Genomic DNA, 24,674 nt, shown 5'->3' on the forward strand with positions numbered 1-24,674 from the left:
TGCTCAGACACTGCGCTGGGAATCGGGAATTCGGAAGGGACTTCCCCTACGTGTTACGGCAAAATCCCTAAAGCCAAGCCTTGGACACACTATAAAGAGGCACTTACAGCCTCTGCCTGAGCAGTAAATAAACTCCACAGCCATACTCCTGCAACACTCAGGTGGAGAAACTGGCCATCAAGTACCTAAACTTCCTGTGAAGTGCAACCACGTTCTGCATTTTCATTTCTGCACTTTCGGTTCGCCACTTGGATAACATTTTGGTTTTATATTTGTACATATCTAAGGAGGGGAGAGGGGATCATTCGGAAACAATCAAAGCAGAGCGGCGTACCTGGACGGCAGGGCAGTCGAGCCATCGCTAGCTGCTGGTTTAGGGTTCCAGAAGGATTGCCACAGTTTCTCAATATAATGGAACTGAAGATTCATGACAACATCCAAAGTCACCTAACAACAAAGAACACAACTCACGAGCCGCTCCGCTAGGATTCTGCCAAGTGCAACACTTGAGTTGCAATACCTAGTAAACCATGTTACATTCTAGCTTTTATTAAGAGTGGGGTATGAGATGAGCACATGAATTGTGTCCCACATCAATTAATGAATTGATTAAAAGTATTCAAAATCTTCACCTCGCAGTGTCTCCTGTAGAGAAGCTGCAGTGTTTTCACGTCGTTCATGGTGACCCCCTCTTGTAAGAGGACATTCCCTAAATCAGGGGCTGGGAACTCGGGAAAGACGTGGGTGACATCTAGAAGAAAAATAGGAAAGAGTGAGGAGAACTCAGTTACGTAGGACTAAAGAACAACAACAGGTGCTGCCATCGCTGGTGGCTCTTCCATGTTTCATTTGGGATGAAACAGGAGAAATGAGACCCGATTCACCCCGTTATAACCTTCCTCTTCAAGTTCTAAGCCTGGACGTGAGATATCTGACACACCAGAGCCGTTTCCTCACCTATGAACTGCTGATGATGTTGGCTTTGAGCAGCGACCGACTGCTCCGGCGTGGGGTGCGGGTTGCTGTTGGACCCGCTCTCGGCCATGCCGTCCACCTTCTGCGCTGGTCGGTACCTGCAACCAGAGCGCGGTTGGGGTGAGCACCGGCACGAGCAAACGCGGTACCTGCGACACCGTCACACAGGTATGTGTTCATCACGTAATACATGAGGTTATATTCAAGGCCAGCAGTTTGAGGGCTGAACGTTTATATCACCTACGCAACCGGAGGGGGAAAAATGAGCACTCCCTGAGGCAGAATTAAAGGGGTTAAGATGTTTGGCCAAGGTGAAACCAAAAAAACAAGGAAAATAAGAAGCGGAGCTGGAGCGAGTGCCAGAGCGCAGACTCTCAGTCTCGGGAGCTGCCTTTGGCATTTACTTTCTGTTTGGGAGCTGAAGAAATAAATTCTGCTCCTTCTTCACTCCAGCAAGAACCAGAAGTGTCCATGTTTCCAGATAATGATTCCAAATTGCTTTGCACATTGTTTTTTGTATTCTAAATGACTCAGACACAAGACTAAGCACAGCACTATTTAACTTGAGCTGGTGCACAGAAATAAACCACCAACCCAAACAAAAAGCAAAACCCAGCCAAGCACAACACAAGCCCCCAAGTCCTTTAACACTGATTTGGCACAAATAACTCCACAACCGACGTCCTAAAAGAGTTTGGTCAGGGGGAGGCAGTGAAAAGTGGTACTGGGGTTTGCTTTGGGACAGGATCATGCCCACAGCAGCATTGGGGGCACGGCCGGGAGCACCCACCTCTGCTTCTGGTGGACGGGCTGCTGCCTCATGGCCATGTACTGCGTGTCCTCCTGCAAGCGGTTCAGCGGAGACTCCGGTTTGAGACGGATCCCGTAATAATGATACTTGGAGTTTCCCCTAGAAGTGTCAGCGTTAAAATTGTCCAGTCAATGGAAGGGACGTTGCGGTTCTACAATTTACTCTTAGGCTTGTTTTTACAACGCATTCTACTTCTTACAGCACGCAGCAGTTTGCTGCCAAGCGCTATTTGAACGGCCGAACTAACGAACGCCATCGCCCCCTCTAAAACTGAAAACCACGTGTCGCAAAGTTCAGTGACATCCACGTTTAAAACCCAACAAGGTTTGTTCCAAGTAACCCGTGGTAATCAGAGAAGAAGAGACAAGCGTTATAATACAAAGTGTTATTAAACAGAATGACAGAAAGACCTCAGGGGACACTGTGCTATTTGATTAGGGTTTAAGGATTTGTTTTTTCCATAAAACCAAACTTTCATCTTTGTCTAGACTTGGATAGAACAAGCCTGACTGAATAGTCAGCTGTGATAAGAAGAATGTCTTTCTGTTGCCAGCACTTCCACAGCAACGGCAACGGGCTTTGATGTGGTTTTGTTCTTGGAGTTGCTCATTTTTGTAGTTTTTGTATAAACCGAAAGCTGTTTGCAAGGAAAAGAGGCCGTAATCCATCTTCCTTGGCCGGTCAGTGCAGCTGCTGCGATGCTCCTTGCGAGAGCGTCTTTCCATCCCCTTGGACAGATGTGCCAGTTCAAGTTTTTCCACCAAACTGGAATGTTTCAATCCCCAAGCGGCTGCTTTTGGGAGCGAGAAGGATAATTCTGCAGCCATGGATACATGACAACAGTGTGTCCAACTCATTCAGTGATGCTCCCCAATGGAAAATTATATAGAGAGATTTAAAAGAGGAATATTGGGCAAAGAATGAAGCTTATCCTCCTTGTTGGGGGGGTTTGAATTGTTCAGTTTTTGTCACTGTACCAAAGGGCCGTACACCCACTGAGCGCTCTGCTATGAACTACAATTTGGCCAAGTCTTAAGTGACTTTAAGCACCTTCAAATTAAATAACCTAAATGAATGAATAAGAAAATAATGGCGGACAGTTTCATTGAGGTTCACTGTGCCCTTCCAAGCCTGCACATTTGCAATTTTAAGTGTTCTTTTCTTGTTTGTCTTTTCTTTCATCTTTGATAGGATTAAAGAATAATCCTTGATAAGGATTTCAGAGCCCCTGCACTTGAACCCATCTCCAGAAATCCAGACTCTCCCTTTCTTTTCCCCGTTCCAGCTGTGGAACGCCCTGGACACATCTGGTTTTGTTCTCGTTTAGAAGACCAAATACTCAAGTTTGAATTTCATTATAAAACCTTATGCAATCAGAGCCACCACTGTGAGTGCAAACTCAGCTGTGCAGACACTGCGGCTGCTCCCCCGAATGACACATCTGTAATTACAGCACGTATGTTTTCTTACGTTGCGCTTTTGTTGTAACATCATATGGATCTTTGATGTTTAACAAGACAAAAATCTGTCACAAGATCCAGCTCACCGCTTTGGGAATTTAAGAAATAAGGCATTGTCTGCACCAAAGATGTGGGCGCAGGTTCTGGTCTCATCCGTGGTGAGGAACTTTACTGGACCCAACAGGAGAAACCGTTTCACCGCACCAGAATTTTGGTGACAGGTGACAATGGCAATTGTAAAGACGAGTTACTTCACCTTTCTGACACAGTGATGGAACGAGAAGCAGCCTACGTTCAAATTAAACATTCTTAGACTCCTTAGGAAATGGATTTAGACAAACTCCACTGTGCGGTTGGACAGGGCTCTGTCACCACAGACCCCGAGCGTGTCTGAAATTCACTTTATTGTCATGCCCCTCACTATTGATTCATGGTCAGAAAGCACATGGAAATCACTCTCGTGCCTCAGAAAAGCAAATCTATTCCGCACAAGCTCACGTTTTGTTGCTTCTGTAGATCCCAAAGCGCAGCCCTGCACCTGCTCAGTGATGCTCGGTAGGTTCAAGCATGCGTGAGAAGAGTTGTAGGAGCTTTTTTGTGAACAAAACATAGATTTACACCAACCTGGTTCCCAGGCGGCGAGTCCTCAGCCCCATGAACACGGAACGGATGAGTTTTCCGAAGGAAGCGGCGTTGACCGGGTCCAGTTTGTGCTCCTGGCAGTGCCGCAGGTAGTGGTTGTAGAGGGAGCTCCTGGGCAGGCTGACGCCTTCTGCCGTCTCGTAGTTGTCCAGCAACCACTGGAGCTTCATGTGCGGGAAACACAAAGAAATACAGGAGACGTGAAAGTCTAAAGAGGGCTGGAACGGGCTGAATCAAGCACTGTCAATGTACAAATGTCAGAAGAGCCCACCTGACAGCCAGAGTTCAAGAGAACTTAATGCTGGGTGGTTAATTTATATAACTCACTCTGGTTGCATCTATATCAAAGGACGCCCAGCCCAAAGCTAATTAGCCAAATGAAAATGCTGTCAGATTGTGCATAAAACCCGGCTCAGCGTCCGCCTTGCATTGGGGTAAACTCCCTCAAAATAAAGCTGTGAGAACCAAGAATAAAGATGTTAAGATGCTGCCTAAGAGGCACAAATATCAACGGAACCAAACATGCTGCAAAGTCTTTATTAATTTGAAGACTGGCATGTCTGCAACTCTTCCCTTAACAATAAAATTCATGGTTACCAAAGCGACATTAAAAATGCGAGGGGGTCCATGTATTTGTTAAATTTCGCTGTCTGAACTTCTTCTGACATTTCTGTTGATTAACGTTTGCAATGAATATAAATCACTTACACCCAGGCGGCCTGAAAGGGCAGACCCGGCACACAACGTCAGCACAGGAATCCCAATGCCAAAAACCCCCAAACCTCAACCTCCTTTAATTACCTAAATGACTTCAGCATCAATAAAGCAAGTGCTATATTAAGTGAATTTTTGAAGGAACTAAATGTACAAATGGCCTACAATCAATAGCTTGGGTAAGAGCCCTTTCATTGCTGTTAGGACATTTGGAATGAACGTTTTCAAGACCTCCACCCACCAGGAGCAGCTGCGTTCACACCAGACCAGCAGCAAAACACACTCGGATGCCAAAGTATTATCCACGTCATCTCCTTACAACAAGTAGTTTGAGCACATATTGTAATGAAGCACAAAGTTAGTGTAGAAATCAGCGGGATTTAACCATGTGCACGGATGTATTAATACAAGTTGGTCTGTGCTTAAGTCCCCCTCTGCGCTTAAGTCCCCTCTATTGATTTTCTGAACCTGTTCTAATTCCAAGCTTAAAATAATAATAATAATAATAATAATAATAATAATAATAATAATAATAATAATAATAATAATAATAATAATAATAATAATAGTAATAATAATAGTAATAATAATAATAAAAAGAAGAAGAAGAAGAAGAGGAAGAAGAAGAAGAAGAAGAGGAAGAAGAAGAAGAAGTTGCATGTCACTACGGAAAACTCAGATACAAAAATCTCTCATTTAAATTTGATCCTGCCCATTTTTAGTCTAAGCTCAGACATTTCTAGAATATTCCCTTGTTATTGTTTAGCCCCGGGTGGTGGTTTAAAATAGTAAAGAAAAGCTCTTGCTCCCAAGGGGGAAGAAGGGAAAGGGAGGAAAGACTGGGGGGCTGAAAGAGAAGCAGGGGGGTTAAACCCTGCTCGACCAAGGCTCATTGCGAGCGCGGTACCGTGCGGTACTCAGCCGAGGGCGGGCGCGATTCCAGCAGCAGCCGCCAGAGGGCGGCCATGGCGCGCACGGGGCGCGGGGCGGCGGGAAAACGCGGAGCGGAGTCGGAGCGGGATCCGGAGCGGGATCCGGAGCAGGAGCCCTCAGGATGGCGGCCATTAAAGAAAACAGCCTCCTCGGGAGCTTCCCGCTTAAATACGGAGCGTGACGCTCCCCGTGCGGCCTCCTCCCGTTGGCCAGCGCCGCTGCCGCTCCTCCCCGCGTTACCTACACGGGAAACTGAGGAACGGCCTTGGTCCCCTTGGCGACGGGCGAGATTGTGTCGAGATTTGGACATTCTTCTCGTAGCAAAAAAGCCAAACATTGGAAAGCTACTGGAAGAAAACATTGACTGCGTTCCGGGGGAGAAGTCGTGTTATCGCATTATTGTCCAGCGAAATCCAAAACAAAAGACGGAGCTGGCGACTAAGAGGGAGAAGATTCTGAACCGCATGAGGAAAATTAAGTCGCTTTCAGTCAAATCAGCACATCCCTCCATCTTGCAGGTTTTTCTGCAAGTGTCTTTTTATCTCCCTTTAAACACTACGGAGTTTCACCATATGAACTCCCACTGTTCCGACACACACAAAAGAGCTGAAAAAAGAAATCCTGTCAGAATAGAAACAATTTTCAACATGTAATTTTTGCTTTTCCTACATTAGTAATAACAGACCAGGTACTTAAAATGCGAACATTCAGGATGCTTTGCATTTATATCCCTTATTCTCTTCACTGCTCCAATATTTCTCAGTTGTGACAATGACAAGGTTTTCCAGTTTCAATCCTGTTTACACGACAATCACGTTCCAATAAAATCACCGCGCAGCCATATGCTGCTTTGTTTGTTATGGGCACCACGGGGGAACATTTCCATCTCATTTCTACTTTATTTTTATTGACTGTTTGTTTTGATTAAAAAACAATCTTTAGCAAAACCCTCGTCCTTGTTCGATTCAAGGACGGTTTTTAAGGATGGAAAATAGATACATGTGGCTGGCTGAGAAGAGAATAAACCCTTTTCTTTGTTTCTGAAGGTCCAGGTTTGGAGAGGTTTCCTTATGGGCACTTCTATGTAAAAGAAACCAATGAAGACACACATTTGTGGTTCATATTTAAGGTGTTTCTATCTGAGATGAAGAGGAGCAGGCTCCTAAATCCCTGCTAAGCCCAGCTCAGAGTTAGGATGGACCCTGGGCCATCCCGAGCGCAGCTATGGGCAGAAACGCTTCCCTGCTCAACCCCACCGATGTTTTGCCATTAAAGTTTCACCAAAACCTGTATATTTCCTTGAAAACTGTATTTTCTAGAACAAGTGCCTGTCAGCTCCGGGCCCTCGCATGGTCAAGCCCTGAGCCCCCATACGGCACAAGCTCCGGCATCATCCGCTTTTCTAACTCCACCAGCACCTGCCTAAGAGCCATTTACCCACAGGAAGAAGTCAATTTTTGGCGTGTTTTAGGTTTTGTTTGTTTGTGGGTTTGTTTTGCTTTATAGTGAGGAAAAGGTCCATTTTCCCCCTGCTCCTCTGACTGCTATGGGTATCTAGGAGCCACGGGGCCTTGGGCAGGTTACAGCATCCAACCCCTTGCCCTGTGCCCGGCTTTGGGCACTCCTGTACCAAAATTGTCATCATTTCCCTCAAATTCCTTTGCACCATCTGCAGGCTCATATTTGGCAAAGGAGGAACCCTTGACCCAGTGACTCTGGAGTGCACTCGTGAGCTTTTTCAGCAACATTAATACATTGACGTGATTTCATTGGAAACATCATGTGTCGCCGGAGTATTAACATTAGCGTAGGCTTCTGAATTTGGTATTTCAAGTGCACTTAAATAACCTCTCGGAGAGTTTTTGAAGCTAAATTAAGTTTTCAAGTGTAGCTCCATTTCACATTGACTCTGTTTAAACAGCGTGATGTGAAAAATTCCCTCTTGACGGAGATACCTCTGCTTTGATTTAACGCAAACCAAGGGTTCCTGGCATGGAACATCTGCTGATGGCAACAAAACAAACCATTATCCCACAAATGCACAGATTTGCACAATGAAATTTCAAATGAGGGACAGAGCACTTAATGAAAAGCCCTGTAACCTTAAGACTAAAAGCAATTAACTCACAACTAATAGTGCAATTAGCATGATCTCAGATCCTCAGCTACTCGCTGTTATCAAGCTCATATTTTGCTGTCAGCCTTGACAAATCACAGTCACCTGCTGCTTCGCTCAGATGAAATCTCATTTCTATCTCCACTTTATTTCCTCTGTCCTTTTCCTGCCATTATCCCGAGACAAATGTGGGATGCGCAGAGACGCCCAGACCTGGAACAACCCGCCTGGTTCTGCGGGCTTGTGTTTCCACAACTACAACCAGGAACCTCCACTTTTCAGAAGCCGAACTAAGGACTGAGCTCATTTGGGAGCCCCGGCCTGGACTCTGGCATCAGCTCAAGAGAACCAGAGCACTGGTTTAACGTTCCTTTTGTTTTCTCAGGTTATTTCTCTGGGGTGAAAAGGGCAAAGGTGTTTCTTTTGCAGGACGTAAGAATGACAACAGATCCGCCCCCACACATAAAGCAAAAATGTTAGAATAAAGAAGCAGAACTTTGTGCGCCGTGATTTAGCAGCCTGATCCAAACCCCAGTGAAGCCGAAGCAAGTCCAATGACTCCAATGAGACTTGGATTAGACCCTTCAGACCTCACCTGAACACGGGAGCCGCAAACCACGACGCAGAAGGCCCAGAATAGCGGGGGCTTCACGCAAAGCAGGGAAATGGTTGGCACAGAGGGCAGAGAGAGCTCTGGCGAATGGGTTTAGCGAAGCGGTGCAGCAGTGACGGGCTGCCCAAGGCGCAGAGGGAGGCAGGAGGCAGCTCTTGGTGCTCGCTGGCTAAGGGGGATCTGTCACGATTCACACCAAGTTATTGCTGTATTATTACTAGTTATTTTCCAGCCATCTTTCAATTGCAGTGAAATGACAGAACTTCCCCGCGTGTGTTTATCTCATTGCCCGCAATTTCCATCGCGAGGCAGGTGGAATAAATACACAGGTAGAGGCAGCTCGGGGAATCCGCAAATCTTACACACGAACATCAACAACATGGCACTTTTTGCAGATTCTGGTTTTCTCGGGAACGGGCGGCTTTGGGCTGAATCGCAGGCGGCTCCTGCTGTTGAATACACCGAAGGGCTACAAATAATGCTCCTACCAAAGCGGGAAAGAGGTGGGAAATTCCGAGTGTAACTTACATGGCTGTTGAGCAAACTGCTTTTGTGTGATGTAATCCCTTCATTTTTGTGTAGGTTTTCAATCGCCATTTCAAGCTAAAGAAAATGTGCACAGGGGGAAAAACAAAAAAAAAAAAGGGAACAAAAGAAAAAGAAAGGAAATCAGATAGTTAGCAACAGCCAGGATTATTATTTCTTTATTAATATTTGAATGATTAATGCTTTATATCAACAGGCTTGTGAAAAAAAGAGGCAAACAGATGAGGCACAGTCCTTATGGGGTGAAGCTGCAGAGACGTTATTGTACGGCATGCGAACTGACAACACAGCGAGAATCCCTGTCGGGTGAAAGAATGAGACCTTTAGATCGTCTATATGCATTGCCCGTTCATAAAAGAAAAGCGGTTTTCCTTGTCTTTCCCCTTCTCTTTTGGTCTAGGGAGACCAAAGCACCTCCAGACAGACAGGCCAAAGAGATTTGCTGCAGAAAAAGTGCATTTCACCCAGACCATTTAAAGAAACATCTAACTTTGTAAGTAGTATTTGACACTCAAAGCCACAGCCTGTGCTGTATCCATGTCTCAACATGATACTCTGCCCAAGCACCTCCAGCTCACATCCCTCTGTTTCCATCCAAAAGTCATGGAGAAGTGACCACTGAATTCCAACAGGGTCAGCCTAGGGCTGGGTGTCACTTTAGGTTTGGTTTTTTGGAGGAAAATGTTTAGCACAACGCGATGCACAACAAGGAACGGAAGCCGCTTGCTGCTGCAGCCTTGGGGAAATGAGTCAGTGCTGGGGGAGACACCGTTTCCTTCCCCTGCCCGTTGAGCAACACCCCTTACGCAAGCACAGAAACGCTGCCCGTCCTTGTCCTTCGCACTGCGGTAACTGCCCCGTCCAAATAAACACCTTGAGTCTGCAGGAAAAAATATGACGGGAAAGACTAAAAGCTCTTCAACAGCCCTGTGTGGGGTGAGGAGCTCTGAGGACCCACTTATGGGAGCTCTCAAGGATTTCCTCAGTTGTTATAGCCTAATTTAAATGAAGATTAATAGTGCTCTGCTGGCACAGAATGGGATGCGCTGTTTCAGCCCATTTGGTGGAGCAGATCATTATTCCAGCAGACAGGGAAGGTGATTTTCTTTAAATATTGGAAGATTTTATTGAGTGTGTGCACAGTCATCGCCAAACACCGCAGCTCCGAGGCAGCTCTGGCGCTGCGGCTCGTCCTGCAGCGCTCCCCGGTCCCGGTCTCCTCTGAAGATGCTCTCGAGGTCTCGAGCACCCAGTGCTCTCCAACCCTCTGGCCTTTTGTTTTTCAAACCCCCACCTCGCTGCGCTTTGACATCCACCCCTTCGCACCACAGCCCTGAGGCCACGTGCAAACACTGCGGCTTCCTTGGCTCCATCTGCACGACTTGTACTTTGCTTTCTGTCCACAAACCCTTAATCCTGTTCCCTTTTGCCAGGGCTACAGCCTCTCCAGCCTTTCCTATTCTCCGCTTAAGCAAGACATTGCAACAAAAAGTCATGTTGCTACCCATTGATTTGATTCGGTCATTGCTTCCTTAAACCTTCCAGTATCTGTCCACACATTATCATGTGAAGTTTAAAGCGTTTATCGTGGCCCTGCTGGGTCCCCTCCCGCTCTGCTCTGTGCTGGAAGAGCTGAACACCGCACACGGACCTGGTTCTCTCCTGGTTGAGGGAGCTGGGGCTCTGGAGCTGGACAAGAAGAGACTGAGGGGGGACTCATTCCTGGGGATCAATATGGAAAGGGGGAGTGTCAGGAGGATGGAGCCAGGCTCTTCTGGTGACAACCAGGGACAGGACAAGGGGCAATGGGTGCAAACTGGAACACAAAAGGTTCCACTGAAATATGAGAAGAAACTTGTTTGGGGTGAGGGTGGCAGAGCCTGGCCCAGGCTGCCCAGGGGGTTGTGGAGTCTCCTTCTGTGCAGACATTCCAACCCGCCTGGACACCTTCCTGTGTAACCTCATCTGGGTGTTCCTGCTCCATGGGGGGATTGCACTGGATGAGCCTCCCAGGGCCCTTCCAACCCCTGACAATCCCTAACATTCTGTGATTCTGTGGCTGCCACGCACTATTTCACCCTCTCGAGCCCCTCCACAAGAGCCACGGACATTGGTTGTTAAAATACCTTCAGAAAGTATTCACAGAGTGAATTTATTTCATAAAGGTCACTTCCTAATTTATTTTTGTTTTTTGCTGAACAGCTTTATGTTGTGTGATAAACGGTTACACACTAAATCTGCTCACGGGACATTTCTGTTGACGCCTATTCTACTCGGGCTTTTCCATTTTGCCCATCGCCATGGAAATTAAAACCAAATGAAAACCAAAGGCCAAGAGTAACGTTGTGCAGCTCTGCGAGGTGACACGAGGTGACAAGATCAGTAGCTACTCCCTTCAGAATAACCAGCTTGAGCAAAAATCAGTGCTGGTTTTTCATTATGAACAGTTACAATACGCAGAGTTCTCACACAAGAAACAAGCCCCAGCTAATCCAGACGCATCTGTCATTTCCACCCAAAGCTAAGGACTCTCCCCTACTTCTACCCAAGGCAGAGCACATTTACTCCAGGATCAAAGGCGACCTTTCAAGGCATAAAGATTGAAAAAACCTTCAGTCTATATTCTAAAACTTCATGGGAAAAGAGCGTACGCCGAACCAGGCGGATTTTCAAGAGTACTCAGCAGCAAACAGCTCCTGCTTTTCTCCCTGGGTGGTGCTGTTCACATTTTAAAATCTGGCCACATCCACTGAATTACACCCACATTTGTAATGGTGTTTCCGTACAAACATATAAACACGCAGAAGTCGGGCTGGAAAGGAAGGTGAATGTTGTCCCAGCAAAGCAGCTCCAAGCCCTCCTGGCAGCAGCTGCTGCACGGGGGCGGGAGATTCTCAGGTAAACGCTGCAGAAAGGCTGGTTGGGGGTAACATCTGCATCTCCCCAAGTCCCGCACAGCTGGACAGCTGTGTTCTAGCAACCCGGCACCTCGACACGAGTCAAAAGAATGGAGCTTTAAAACATTTCTGTTTGATCAGTATTATCCCTAAAATACATTTTCTGTAACACACGGCATGGACAGAATACACAATGGTGTAGGAGGAATACACAAAGACTTTTCCATCGCTGTGCATTTGGTGTAATCAGCTTGACAAAGCTTATGTGCTAATTAGCCGCTGTCTTAATAATGGATTTTTCAGGTGTCTTCATAACTAAAAATGTATCTTTTGAATTGGAAAGCCAAACCATTTTGCTTGGGGGGAAGAAAAGAAATCCCCAAGAATTTTCTCTGTGTAATCTCAGTGATCCACTCGGAACGCTTGGCCAGCCCAGCAGCCAGAGAGACATCCCCAGCTCCCGCTGGGAAACATCCCTCGTACACCAGTGTCTATTCCCTCCTTTGCACGGCACCTTATACAGACATATACACAGTGATTAACGCTTGATTATCTGAAGGCTTTTCAGTTCCCTTGGACTAATTCCTGGCCCCCGAGCTGCAACATGTGCAGAGCTACATACCGTTGCTGGAGAGGAGCGTGAAGTATGTGACAGAGAATGTCTAGTGTTTTCCATCCCCCCATGAATGAGATAGGCTCCCGAGCCGGAGAGGATCGGACTTCCCCCAATGTCCATGGTGATGCCCACCATGTTGTGAGAGGGAATGGCTGTAGGAGAAGATGCCGCTGTAGTCACCTGAGCTCCACCGCCCTGCGCTTCGAAATAGGACGCGGCGCTGCTGGGGGCGTAAATCTGAGCTTCGGTGCTGTACGAGTAGGCGGCTCGTCTGTCGAAGGAATAAGAGGGTCAGCAGGTGGAGAGGAGCGTGTGGGTCTAATCGCACGGACAATGGTTTCCAATATCTGCACCACCTTTCAAAAAACCCGACTCCTTTGCCGGTGGGATTTGCTCCGTTCAAATGGAAACCTGTGCTGTACCCCGTTTCCGCGAAAATAAGACAGGGTCTTATTTTTGCTTCAAAAGATGTGTTAGGGCTGATTTGCAGGGGATGTCTTATTTTTCCATAACAACAACCTACATTGATTCTTGAAAAAAAAAAGTCAACATTTATTCAAATATAGTCATGGCATCCCATTCTGCCACATCTGTCCTGCTGCATTCTATTGCCAATTAATTTTACTTTTTTACATGTACAGGTGCCTGGATGCTATTTAAATTGACTTTTAAAATAAACTGTAACTAGGGCTTATTTTTTGAGTAGGGCTTATATTTTGAGCATACTCAAAAATCCTGAAAAATCATGCTAGGGCTTATTTTCGGGGTAGGGTTTATTTTGGGGGAAATGAAGCCTGGGAGGACCAAAGGGCTCAACCTGCTTGGGGGGGACCGGGGCTCTGCTACAGCCAACAAGAGACTCTTACATGGTTCCGTTGGTATAAACGGCTTCTCCTCCTTCCACATACTGGACCTGTGATGGATATACGTGCTGCACGGATTGCACCTGAAACAAGCATCAGAAACTTGAGTTAGGGATATGTTATTGCCTAAGAAAAAGCAGGAGAAATTGCATCTTACATCCTTAACAAACTTTCAACCTTACCTTGACATTTAGGCTTTCTTTTGCAAAGAAGCAGCAAAACAAAGCAAACAAAACTTTGGAATCCCAAAGGACAGATTTCTTTTAAAAGGTCAAATGGAAATAAATAAATAAGCAGTTGCTCCGTGAGCAGTGGAAACAATGGAGCTGGGTTTCCTCAGCACACGCGTCTCAGGGCTGGTCCTGCGCTGAGTAATGAGGAGGAGACCATGCTGCCCTGTTCCTGCAGAGCCCATGGGCGCGCTGCCCCTTGGCTGTGCTTGGGGGGGATGCACTTGCCCCCTCTCTCACGTTTTGGATGTTTTCTTTTCTGAAACCGAGCAACCAAATCAAAAACGGCTAAAGGAAAAAGTCAAGAGAGTCAGATTCTCTGTCCACGTGAAGCAGCACCACAGACGCCCGGTTTCTTAGGAAACAAGGACAGCGAAAGGCAAAGGTCAGATAAATAAAAACACTTGCATGACTTTCCGTCACCGAACCTTTCTATGAAGCCACACGCGACCAGTACATTTATTTGTGTCATTAAAATAAATCCCCAACACTTTGCCTCTAAAAAAATCTTTACAGAGGAGGGCAGCTTTTCAATGGCAATTAAAAGCATCCATCAAATCTTCAAAGACAACTGCTACAGTAAAGGTTCTTTCCAAACTTTAAATATCTTGGAGTTTCTTTTGTCATTGCTCTAAGAAAGGAAGAGAGAGATGGAGAAAGCTGCTCTCGCAGTGATCTCCAATTCTCTAATTGCACACAACTCTTCAATTAGGAGCACGCATTGGGGAGGCCACATCTGGAGCATCGTGTTCAGTTCTGGGCCCCTCAGCTCAGGAAAGAGATTGAAGTGCTGGAGCGGGTCCAGAGAAGAGCAACACGACTGGTGAAGGGACTGGAACACAAGACCCATGGGGAGAGGCTGAGGGAGCTGGGGTTGTTTAGTCTGGAGAAGAGGAGGCTTAGAGCTGAGCTCAGCACTCTCCAGAACTACCTGAAGGGCAGTTCTAGCCAGGTGGGGATTGGGCTCTTCTCCCAGGCATCAGCAATAGGACAAGGGGCCATGGGCTTCAACTCTGCCAGGGGAAATTGAGGCTGGAGATGAGAAAGCAATTCTTTGCAGAGAGAGTGGTCAGGATTGGAATGGCTGCCCAGGGAGGTGCTGGACTCACCGGCCCTGGAGGTTTTGAAACTGAGATTGGCCATGGCACTTAGTGCCATGATCCAGTCAATGGACTGGAGTTGGACCAAGGCTTGGACTGGATGATCCCTGAGGTCCTTCCCAACCCAGTCCATTCTGGGATTCTGTGATTCTAAGCAGCTGTCTGGCACAGTTTCAAGTGTCACGTGGGACATGGGGTCCTGTTGACAGGGGATCCCTGCCTGGTGTCTCACTGCAGATATTACCTGTTGAGGAACCTGCTGAACTCTGGGAACAGAGATCTGCTGCATCTGCGCTCCTTTGGGAGCCGAGCCTGCTGCTTGCACCAAAACCCTCTGAAAGAAAAAAATACGGTAAGATACACTTATTTTCGGTCTGTAACACAGGTGAATCAGGTATTCTCTTGCAAAGAAGCTTGTCTCTCACTCCCGGAAGCAATACCCCTCACTGAGCATCCCAGCGGAACCATCCTTCCAATATAACCTGCACCGGACACCAGCCTGAACTCAGTCCTCTGAACCCGAGAAAAGCTGGATCCACATTTTCTGACACGTATCATCTTTAATTCTCCACCCAAGGAAATAACAGCACCCAGCTGATTGACGGGAGGAGCTCAACGTGAGGTTCAGTCATCGCTAAACGAGAACCACCCCTCACACGTTCACATTTTCCTCTTAGGGCTGCAACACTTCTTCTCTTATGGCTGCCGTACCAAACCACTCCCTGCCTCCTGCAACGCGGAATCGCAGCCTCCAAGGTGCCACAGCCCTTGCGGTTTCTACCAGCACCACAGCTCAGATGGTTCTGAATTTCCTGAGCAGTTGTGCGGCTCCCTGCAGTGTCACCAAAGGCACAGAAACGTTCTGCGCTGACTCGCGGTGGCCGCTGTGTCCTCCGCCTCTCCCCTGTGTCACTCCCATCATCTCCCAGCTCTTTAGTTATGCTCAGCATTCAGTTGGAGGTTGGACACACGGCTCGTGAAACGCTCAGCACCTTGCAGATCCCGCCAAACAACCGCGGGGATGTGGTGGATGGAAAGAAACGATTCAGTGATGCTTGTGGGAACAGAGCCTGGGCTACCAGAACGAGAGTAAGAAATGACTTTGACAATTTCTGGCTACCTGACACATATATTCATGATTTTTAGCCCTTTTACACTGTCCAAACATGCCCTTTGTAACAAGCTAGAAATTACATTCTTGCAGAACTGTAGGGATCTGCTAATTGCCCAGATTGCACCCCCAGCCCCCAGGCTGACCTCCAGTGCGTCCGCACACACGGGACATCCTGCAGCTGAGCTGGTGACAGGGCACGGACACTTAGGCCAGGCATCACTTTGCCCATTCTCTCTCCAAAAGAGGCTCTCACCAGTGCACGAGGAGAACATTAAAAGCCCTTTTCTAAGTCAGGTCTTGATGGTGCCACCTACACCAAGGTGTCAGCAAGATCTGCTCCTTTCTCCTGCTTTTTACCCATTCTCTGTCATTGCTTTTACCGAAGGACACAGCTGTGGCACAGCTGCCCGGCTCAGCTCCCTGTGGAGTTTGTCACCGCCTGTCCATTTGCTCCTATCACCTTCCAACAGGCAAAATGAACCATCCCCAACCTGTAAGACGAGGCCATCGTGTTCACAGAGCCTCCTCTGGCAGTGAAAGGCAGACCAGTGATCCACACCACCAAAGGCTTCGGCTTCGTGCTGCCCGTAGTTCATCCCTGGGATGTCCCATGTCCTGCTGGGGGGACCGGAGGGCTGGGGATGCTCCTCTTCGGGGATCTTCCACAGTCCTCTGGGGATTCCCTCAGCCATGGAGTTCCACTCAATGCTTCGTGTCATGACCACAGCGCCGGCAAAGGCTGGATGGGTAATTCCAGAATCCAAAGCCAGTGGGTTTTGTGAACTTCTTTACCACGTTGTCACAGTCCAGTTTGCACTAATGACTGACGATCCCTGAGAGACTCGACGCTATTGATCAGCAGTATCCACGTCATTATAATACGAACAAAAAACATTATCCAGAGACACCGAAAACGGGGAGGGTGAAAGACAATGGAGAGCTGGCCAAACACAGACCGAATCACACGATGCAAATGTCCACGTCTCCTGGTGAATTGAATGCTCCTACCACTATTTTTAATTATTTCTTTTCATCAGCATCCAATGGCAGCTACTTCTGCTCACTTGGGAATTGGAGAGAAGGGTGTAGCCAAGTTACACCCACCCATCCTCTTATTCCTCCAGCTTCCTGCAACAGAAACTTCTTTTGATAGTTCCTCAAAAGGATTAAAAAGGCACCAGTTTTACTTAACCCTTCCCGTTTTGCATTAGGTGGTTTTGGTTCATCAGCTGAAGCTATTCTAGCATTTCTCTTTTATCAGGAGACCTCCCAAGTGCTTTGTGTGCGTGTACATGAATCACGAGTCTCCCCTCCCCGATTTGAAATGTCAGGATCTACCAAAGGCCGAGACCAGCACGTGGCTCCTCCACCCTGCCTTTATTGACACACCAAATAATGACAACAGGATATTATACCGAAGCAAACACCAAACTGGCACAAAGCGTGCTAAGTTCAAATCGCAACCCCACATTTTAAAGCTTGCATGAAATATCCATGGCCTTTAGCAACACAGAGTCCAGCAACAGGTTCTTCCCACTACCTCGACGAGCCGATTAACAATAAACCGTATAAAACCCCCGGATTAAAACACATCTGCCAGGAAAACAAGTCCGTTCTCCACGGCAACGGCACTCCCGGCTCGGCACGCGTTACCTGCTGAGACGCCGGCACCGGCTGCACCACTGGGGCTTGGGCTGAGGCCGATGGGTGAAGAGCCACCGAAGCTGCCGTGTCCGACCCGGGCTCTGAGCTCTGCATGCTCACTGCGGGGAGAACAGGGACATCAGCCAGGAAAACACAGCCACACACCCCGAGAACGCCCCGGGAGCCCAGCGGGAGCAAAACCCCCGTGGAAGATGCAGGGAAGGAAGGTAGCTACCTTCCTACGCACAGGGCTCGTTTTGGAGCTAATTTTAATACGGTATTAGATTAAGAAAAAAAGAAAGTTGCACAATTGTTCCACAGAAAGGAGAGGGAAGGAACAGAAAAAAACGTTGCTAAATATAACCAAAAAGTAGCGTTGGAAAATTATTGTGTCATAGTGAGGGTAACTTAGATCTGGAAGAGTAAGGGCTTATTTTAAAAATGTTTTTTTCTCTCCTGCCTTATCAGGTTTAACTGCCTGGAGCTCAGGTAACGCTTTCGATTGCAAACGGATGGTCAGTTTGGGTTTATAATCACAACTAATGCTGTAACACTGGCCCAGGTACCCAGAGAGGGGGTAGATGAACCATCCCTGGAGACATCCCAGGCCAGGCTGGACGGGGCTCTGAGCAACCTGAGCTGGTGAAGATGTTAGTTGGTGCTGATGAAAAGCTGACAAGCTAAACCAAATTCCTATGCTTTGAGAAACCATTGCAAGGTGCTAAAAAGCTTTGCCAACACCCTGGGAGCACAGCTACCCTGCGAGCTGGCACCCGAGCCAGAGCTCCGGAGCGTTAATAGAGCATTGGCTTCCAAGGAGAAAGAGGAATGTGGCATCCCACGTCTAGCTCTTCTCTCTTCTCAGAGCTGTACGTGCAAAGTGAGGAACACTCTTGTACCTCCCCGGTCGTCCTGCGGTGTTTGGCCACCTTTGGCAGTTGTGCCGCATCCCTAAAGCAAACACTTGAGAAAGGACTCGCCGCTCTCCTTCAAGCTCATTTTCCACCTCCTGCAGAGGAGGAAGTTTTATGGGGGCCTTGGTCATCCTCTCCTAACAGAGAGGCCCCAGAGATCTAAGGTTTGCTGCCTTCCACTCAATCTGATCTAAGAGCGGTTCATCCCAGCCACGTTTGCTTCCCGCTCCCGGCTGGGGAGGACGCTGGGGCCCTCCCACTGACCCACAGCAGCTATTAAAAGGTGTCTCGTGGCTTCTGACAGCGGGTGAAAGTCTGACGGCTTAGCAACTCCCCCGCTACCGGGGAGTTTGCACAAACCGAGAACGTCATTAAGAGCCAACAGAGCTGCTGGTGGCTCACAGGATCAGCAGCCACTTTCCCAGCTCCAGGGCTCCTTGTTGGCTTAAGAAGAACAAAAAGACAAGTCAATTATGTGTTACCAAGGGGAAAAAAGGAATAAAATCAGATGAGAAGCGCCTTAGTCAGACATTTGCGTTTCAGGTAGAGACAAGTTTAAAGCCTGGGTGATGTCAGGGCAGCGTCAGGAGTGCGGAAAGCATTGCAAAAATCTGGATTCCAGGTTGCATCATCGCCGAGTGAACCAGATAACAAGGCTGCCGCGCTCCGGCAACGCTCTGTTTACACACAGCTCTCGGTATCCAAGCAAACAGCGGTGACAGGAAAGGAAATACAGAAAAAAAAACCCCTAATAACTTCTGGGCGCTATTTCTGGTTCTGCCACCAGCTCGCTCTGTGACCTTGGACGAGATATTTCCCCGTCCCGGGACTTCAAGCTTCCCCTCCTAAAAAAGCCACGATGCTCCCCAGGTGAGGGGTTTTTGGAGCAGTGTCCCCAGGGGCTGTCAGAGCCTGAATGCATGTGAGAAAGACAAGCGGTCATATTACAAGCCTTGAGGGTTGATAAAAACTCTGGTTGTCACCGTTTCATTCATAAGCCACGTCGCCTTCATGTAAAAAGCCTTTGTTAACCTCGCCTGCCCACAGCAGCCGCACAACGCTGGGAAAACAGAGATAAGAGGAGCAGCTTGAAGTATTTTTCACATCTAAGTTTGCAGTGAGATGGGGGGGAAAAGGACAGGGTGGCAGATACCATACAGAATCCTCCTGCGAGGGCCAAGGAGGAAAAGCAGAAGCAGCATCCGCACCAGCGTCCCAGCTCCCAAAAAGCAACTGGGAAAGGATGGGGGGCTGATGGGAGACGCCCCGGTAGCAATGAAGGTGTCCCATGGCGCTCGCTCTGCACTGCGGTTCTGCCATCCAGGACACCGGGAGGAACTGCAAGTATTTTTCCACAGAACGCTGTTAATATAAACTATCAGCTCCTTTTGGAGCTTAAACGGCGAGACCTCAAATGTTGAATAACCGCAGCTGATGGGAGAAATATTCCCTTTATTTCGCTCTGGTCGGGGCTCCGCGGGACGTGGAAGCACCAGCAGCTACCGAGGCAGCTCCGAGACTTCAAAATCAAGAGGATGTTAGTCCCTGCCTTCCCCAGGCCTGGGCTCGCTGCTGGGGTCATTGCAGATGACCTGCTTGGTATTTTTATACTAGAGGAAAATGTCACTGTTTGACGTGAATATCACTCTCCCCCCCACCCTATTTTCACAACCAGCCCCTCCAAACCCAGCGTCCCCTTCCCGCGGCGCCCGGGGCAGAGGTTTGCGCCATCTGAACATCCCATGGCGCTGAAACAGCAATTCCAGACCAACCCGAGCTGGTACAGGAGTGGTTTCTTCTAAAAAGTGCCCTGAACCGTGTGTCACAACCTCCAGCCTTTTAATGGGTGGTGGTAAGTGGAGGGGATGGAGAGGGGAAGCAAACATGGCAAGGAACCTGGTAATAAGCTGATTCTGGAGAGGCTGCTTATTACATCGCTTCAAAATGTTATAAACAGAGAAGGCACCAGAGCCTTTCACTGATTAGGTTAAATTAATTAAAAACAGAAGCAAACACTGCTTGTCTAAGAGCTCTAGTTACCTGGAAACACAGATAAACCCCAAACACACGTTTCAAGGGCAGCAGGCACTAGAACTGTGCTTTTTGTTTTTTCAGAAACCCGGTCCTCATGGAAAAATACAAATTTGGAAATGTCTTTTATTAGCAAAAGTTAATAATATACCAAAATCCAAATATACACCCCGTGTTTAATTAGATTGCATGGAATCGAGTCAAGTAATAGATATCCACACACGTGATTGCTGTGTAGCAGCAGGTCACTGAGCTTTGCTGTGTCTTTAGGAGCGGCTCTCAGAGCGGCACAGGAGAGCACTGGGGGTCTGGAGCTTCCGCAGAGCCAGCTCACAACAGCAGAAGCCGTGATGGTTTAATGCTGCTGGCACCAGCGTATGGACAAACCCCACGTGCACGGATCTCAGACCTGAACATGGGCAAAGTAACATTGCAAATCTCCCTCACACACAAAAACCCGTCCCATTTTCTTTGTGGGTCTGGGCCCCTCAGTTCCAGCAGGACAGGGAACTGCTGGAGAGAGTCCAGCGCAGCCACCAAGATGCTGGAGGGAGTGGAGCATCTCCCGTGTGAGGAAAGGCTGAGGGAGCTGGGGCTCTGGAGCTGGACAAGAGGACACTGAGGGGGGACTCATTCCTGGGGATCAATATGGAAAGGGGGAGTGTCAGGAGGATGGAGCCAGGCTCTTCTGGTGACAACCAGTGACAGGACAAGGGGCAATGGGTGCAAACTGCAACACAGGAGGTTCCACTTAAAGATGAGAAGAAACTTGTTTGGGGTGAGGGTGGCAGAGCCTGGCCCAGGCTGCCCAGGGGGTTGTGGAGTCTCCTTCTCTGCAGACATTCCAACCCGCCTGGACACCTTCCTGTGTAACCTCATCTGGGTGTTCCTGCTCCATGGGGGGATTGCACTGGATGAGCTTTCCAGGGCCCTTCAACCCCTGACATTCTGGGATTCTGGGATTCTGTGAATAACACAAACACTCTCCAAGTGGCAAAATCCAGGACTGGATTCCTTCAGATCAGACTGATCCCCTCTTGGTGCTCAGAAGCACAGGGAGCAGCACGCAGGGTATTTACTGCCATGCTGCATTTCACCCGTAGCCTCTCACAGATTTACCTGCACAAGTTCCAGCTGTTTGCTCTTAAGAAAAAGTTGGACCGCCCCCAGATTTTTAGCCCAGGACAACCCTGACAGCAAATGCTTGAATCTCAATGTCTTTTCCTATCAACTAGCTAAATCTCAGCTTTAGAAAGGTTTTGTTACAACAATGGCAAATAACGCTACCCACGGAAAAGTGTGGTGATATGTGCTGAGCAGCAAGGGCGCGTTCACAGCCAGAGGAGGAATCATCACCGTGTCCTACACCAAGTCCAGGCCTCTCCCATTCACATCGGTGCTGTCTGGTGAAAGCAAGCACAAGTTTTGGGCTCACATGAATCATTTCCCTGTATTTTTAATACATGCGCTGTAGGGATTTCCCAGGGTTGTGATTCAAGAGGGGAAACACAGTGTGCGAAACACAAATCTGACACAAGAGCATTCCAAAGGCTCCTTTCTAGGATGAATTGCAAAGTTTCCACTGTCAAGCAAAGCAGAACATCTGGCGAGTCGAGCCCTGCAGTCTGCCATGTTCCCAGGATGATCCCGGGTACGTGGTACAGCTCATCCTGACTAAACCGGGCTCATTTTGGATCAAGGAACTACAAACCTGTGGTTTTGCAAGACCTGCTTTTATAGTTTGTCCTACAACAGAAAATTATGGAGTACGTCATTTATTTTAAATCAATTCCAAGAGATCAGCTTAATTTGAACCTGTATGCGCATCAGCCATCACTTTTGACTTGTTTAGACCAGACAATCCGTTTGATGGCCTCAAGGTTGACCAGTGTCAGTGTGAAGGGCAGATGTGCTGCGGTGTCTCCCCCACATCTGGGGCGGCAGCAGCAGCTCCATCACGCCTGTCTGGTAACAGCAAATACAGAAGGAACCGCCAGCACAGTTCAGCATATTGTTATTTATTTATATAGCACCATTCACAAGCATTGGGGCACTTAACGATGTCAAGCGGAACAAGCCACAAACATAAACTGTGGCTGTTCAGGGAAGAGACGATTTCATCTGCGATCTTACAGCTGTTTTGTTTTTTCCTATGGCAATTGGAGGTTTATAGAGCTATTGGTGATGGGTGCCGCAGACTCCAGGGCTAAACGAGGCCCCAAATAGTAGACACAAACTATCTAGAGAAATGCAATTCCTCCTGGAAAGGCAAAGAAATGAGGAGGCTGCTTTAGATGCCCTAGAAATGCAGTTTGGGAAGATGAATTTGAATATTCTGCACCTGCAGAAAGGCGCTGCTGTATGTTTGCTGCGGACAGTAACAGCACAGACCATATTCTAGATAAAAGGGAGAAAATAAAGACTTGCAACAACTGCACACTAATGCTTTGCAGCCTCTCAATGACAGAGAATGGGCTGTTGCTGAACTGGAATTAACCCAGCTGTATCTTTTATCCAGGCAACATACTCCTGTGGGCAGGATTTTGGGACAGACCCCTCCGCCCACGCTCCCGTCTGGCCCGAGAAGGGTTAACATCACACCCAGGAAACAATGGCTGTTACCCATTCAACAAGCGGGCAAGGCAAAGCTGCCTGTTAGGAGCCCAGCGCTGACGGATCGGGGCTGCGCACAGTCCGTGGAGCGGAGGGTGAAGATTTAAATCCTTTTGAATCATAAACTCATGGCAGTGTTGGGGGGGGTGGAACTGGCTTCAGTCCTAATTCTGAGGCTGCTCGGAGGGGTTACGGGGGACACGGGGACCCCCCGAGGAGCCCGAGCCCACCCGGAGCGCAATGCCGGGGGACGCGGGGCCGCGCTGTTTGGGGAGCAACAGCGGTTGCCATGGTCCCCGCGGTCCCCGCGGGTCCAGCTGCGTTGCCAGGCAACGCGGGGAGGCTTCCCAAACCAAACATCCCAGCCGACGCGCACTAAATATGTCAGCGGGTATTTTCAGAAGGCCGGGAGGACTGACAAATAATTTCTTTGCTATAGTAACTGCGAAGGGGGGGATGCGGGGGGAGGGCTGCGGGGTTTGGCGCTTTGTTTTGGTTTTATTTTCCTTTTATTTAATTGTCAGTTCAGAATAAACGGATTAACGGGCTGCATGGAGTTCTTCAAAGCAGATGTCCAGGAAAGGAAGCTGTTTGTTTGTTTGTTTGCTTAAAAATATTATTAAGCAGTTAACCTCCTTTGGAGAAGGTGGTGAGCAGCAATTCTGCACAGCCCCGTGTCCCCGGTTTGCTGCATGGCCAGAGCCACCCGCACACACACAACTCCCTGAGCAAGCACCAGCACCCTTGCAACTTCATTTTCTTCCACCTATTTGTTAATTCCTAGAAGTTTTCCAGCAGAATTTCAATGCCTTTCAAGCAGGATTTAGCTTAGAAGAGAGAGCGCGTGTGGTTTTTCAGCGTCCTCTGGTTTGACGAAGAGGAGAAACTCACCAGAAAGATGTTTTTGTCTAGTTCCACAAACATGGGAATCACGTTTAGATTCTCTACTTTACATTTTTTACATTAAAATTAGAGGGAACTAACGCTAAGCAAAAATGTATAACCACTCCGAGGATTTGAAGGGAGAGCTTGCTCCCTGCGGAAATAAATAATAGAAGCTTTTGTTGGGCTGGTGGAAACAGGTCATTGTCATATGATCTAAAACATAAAAGTTCTGCTGCGCTTGCTAATCGTCATTAAAGCCACATGCTGCTGTCACGGGCTCCCGGACTGAGCAGGAGCAGAGTTGGGGCAGAATTTGTCCCTCCGGCTTTTCAGTCGAAGCTCCAGCACCAGCATCACTTCAGCTTCCAATGATCAAGGATAAAGCTCGTCACTGAAGCTGCTGATTGCCCAGAGTGGGGGGATTTTAGTGCTTCCTTTGGTGTTTCTGAGCAGTTTATCGACTGAAGGCACAGACCACAGCGTTGATGTCCTGCTCGGGGCACTCGCGTGTCTCTTGCATGGGAACCATCAGCCCAGGAATGCTTTGAAAGAAGCAGCTGATATGTTTTTGGTGATGTTCAGAGCGGCATTCAGAGAGCAGACACTCGTGTAACACAGCCAAGAGCTCGGCATCGCTTGGCAACTTAACTTTAAGTGTCATAACTTGAAGACTCTGCCCAGGAAAGGGATAAAATATGCTCCGTTCGCAGCTATTTGGGGTGATCTGGGAGCATTTGCACTCAGTACAGAAAAAAGCAAACTCAAAATAAGCTCCTTAACTTACCCTGCCTATTGCCTTATGGTAGACTTCAGTCTCGAAGCTGTGCGAAATATGGTTAAATGATGCTTTAGCATCGCGACGTTTGGCCAAGTAAAGGACTCGAAGAGATAATTGTGGTTGAGAGGAAAGCAGAGCAAGATCAGATCAACGTGACCAACCTCCTGCTAACTCTGGTC

General features: G+C 48.1%; 1 protein-coding gene across 17 annotated transcripts in view; it reads right to left on the bottom strand.

Moving 5' to 3' along the window:
- Positions 1–24,674, bottom strand: part of RFX2 (regulatory factor X2) — a 48,025-nt gene that overhangs the window by 6,700 nt on the left and 16,651 nt on the right. For 6 of the 17 annotated variants that reach the window (XM_065042232.1, XM_065042233.1, XM_065042228.1 and 3 more), the window contains 10 exons: positions 17,284–17,393; positions 14,761–14,850; positions 13,190–13,269; positions 12,330–12,594; positions 8,793–8,867; positions 3,871–4,052; positions 1,766–1,885; positions 958–1,073; positions 633–751; positions 335–447 (listed from right to left, as the gene is read on the bottom strand). In XM_065042232.1, the coding sequence (XP_064898304.1) occupies positions 335–447; positions 633–751; positions 958–1,073; positions 1,766–1,885; positions 3,871–4,052; positions 8,793–8,867; positions 12,330–12,594; positions 13,190–13,269; positions 14,761–14,850; positions 17,284–17,388 (1,265 nt within the window). In that variant the 5' untranslated portion in view covers positions 17,389–17,393. Of the gene's footprint in view, positions 1–334; positions 448–632; positions 752–957; positions 1,074–1,765; positions 1,886–3,870; positions 4,053–5,509; positions 8,766–8,792; positions 8,868–12,329; positions 12,595–13,189; positions 13,270–14,760; positions 14,851–16,121; positions 17,151–17,283; positions 17,394–24,674 lie in introns of those variants that run through there. The other 11 variants (XM_065042235.1, XM_065042236.1, XM_065042239.1 and 8 more) reach the window with 10 other exon arrangements.

This window comes from Columba livia, chromosome 27 (assembly GCF_036013475.1).
Source record: "Columba livia isolate bColLiv1 breed racing homer chromosome 27, bColLiv1.pat.W.v2, whole genome shotgun sequence".
NCBI lineage: Eukaryota > Metazoa > Chordata > Aves > Columbiformes > Columbidae > Columba > Columba livia.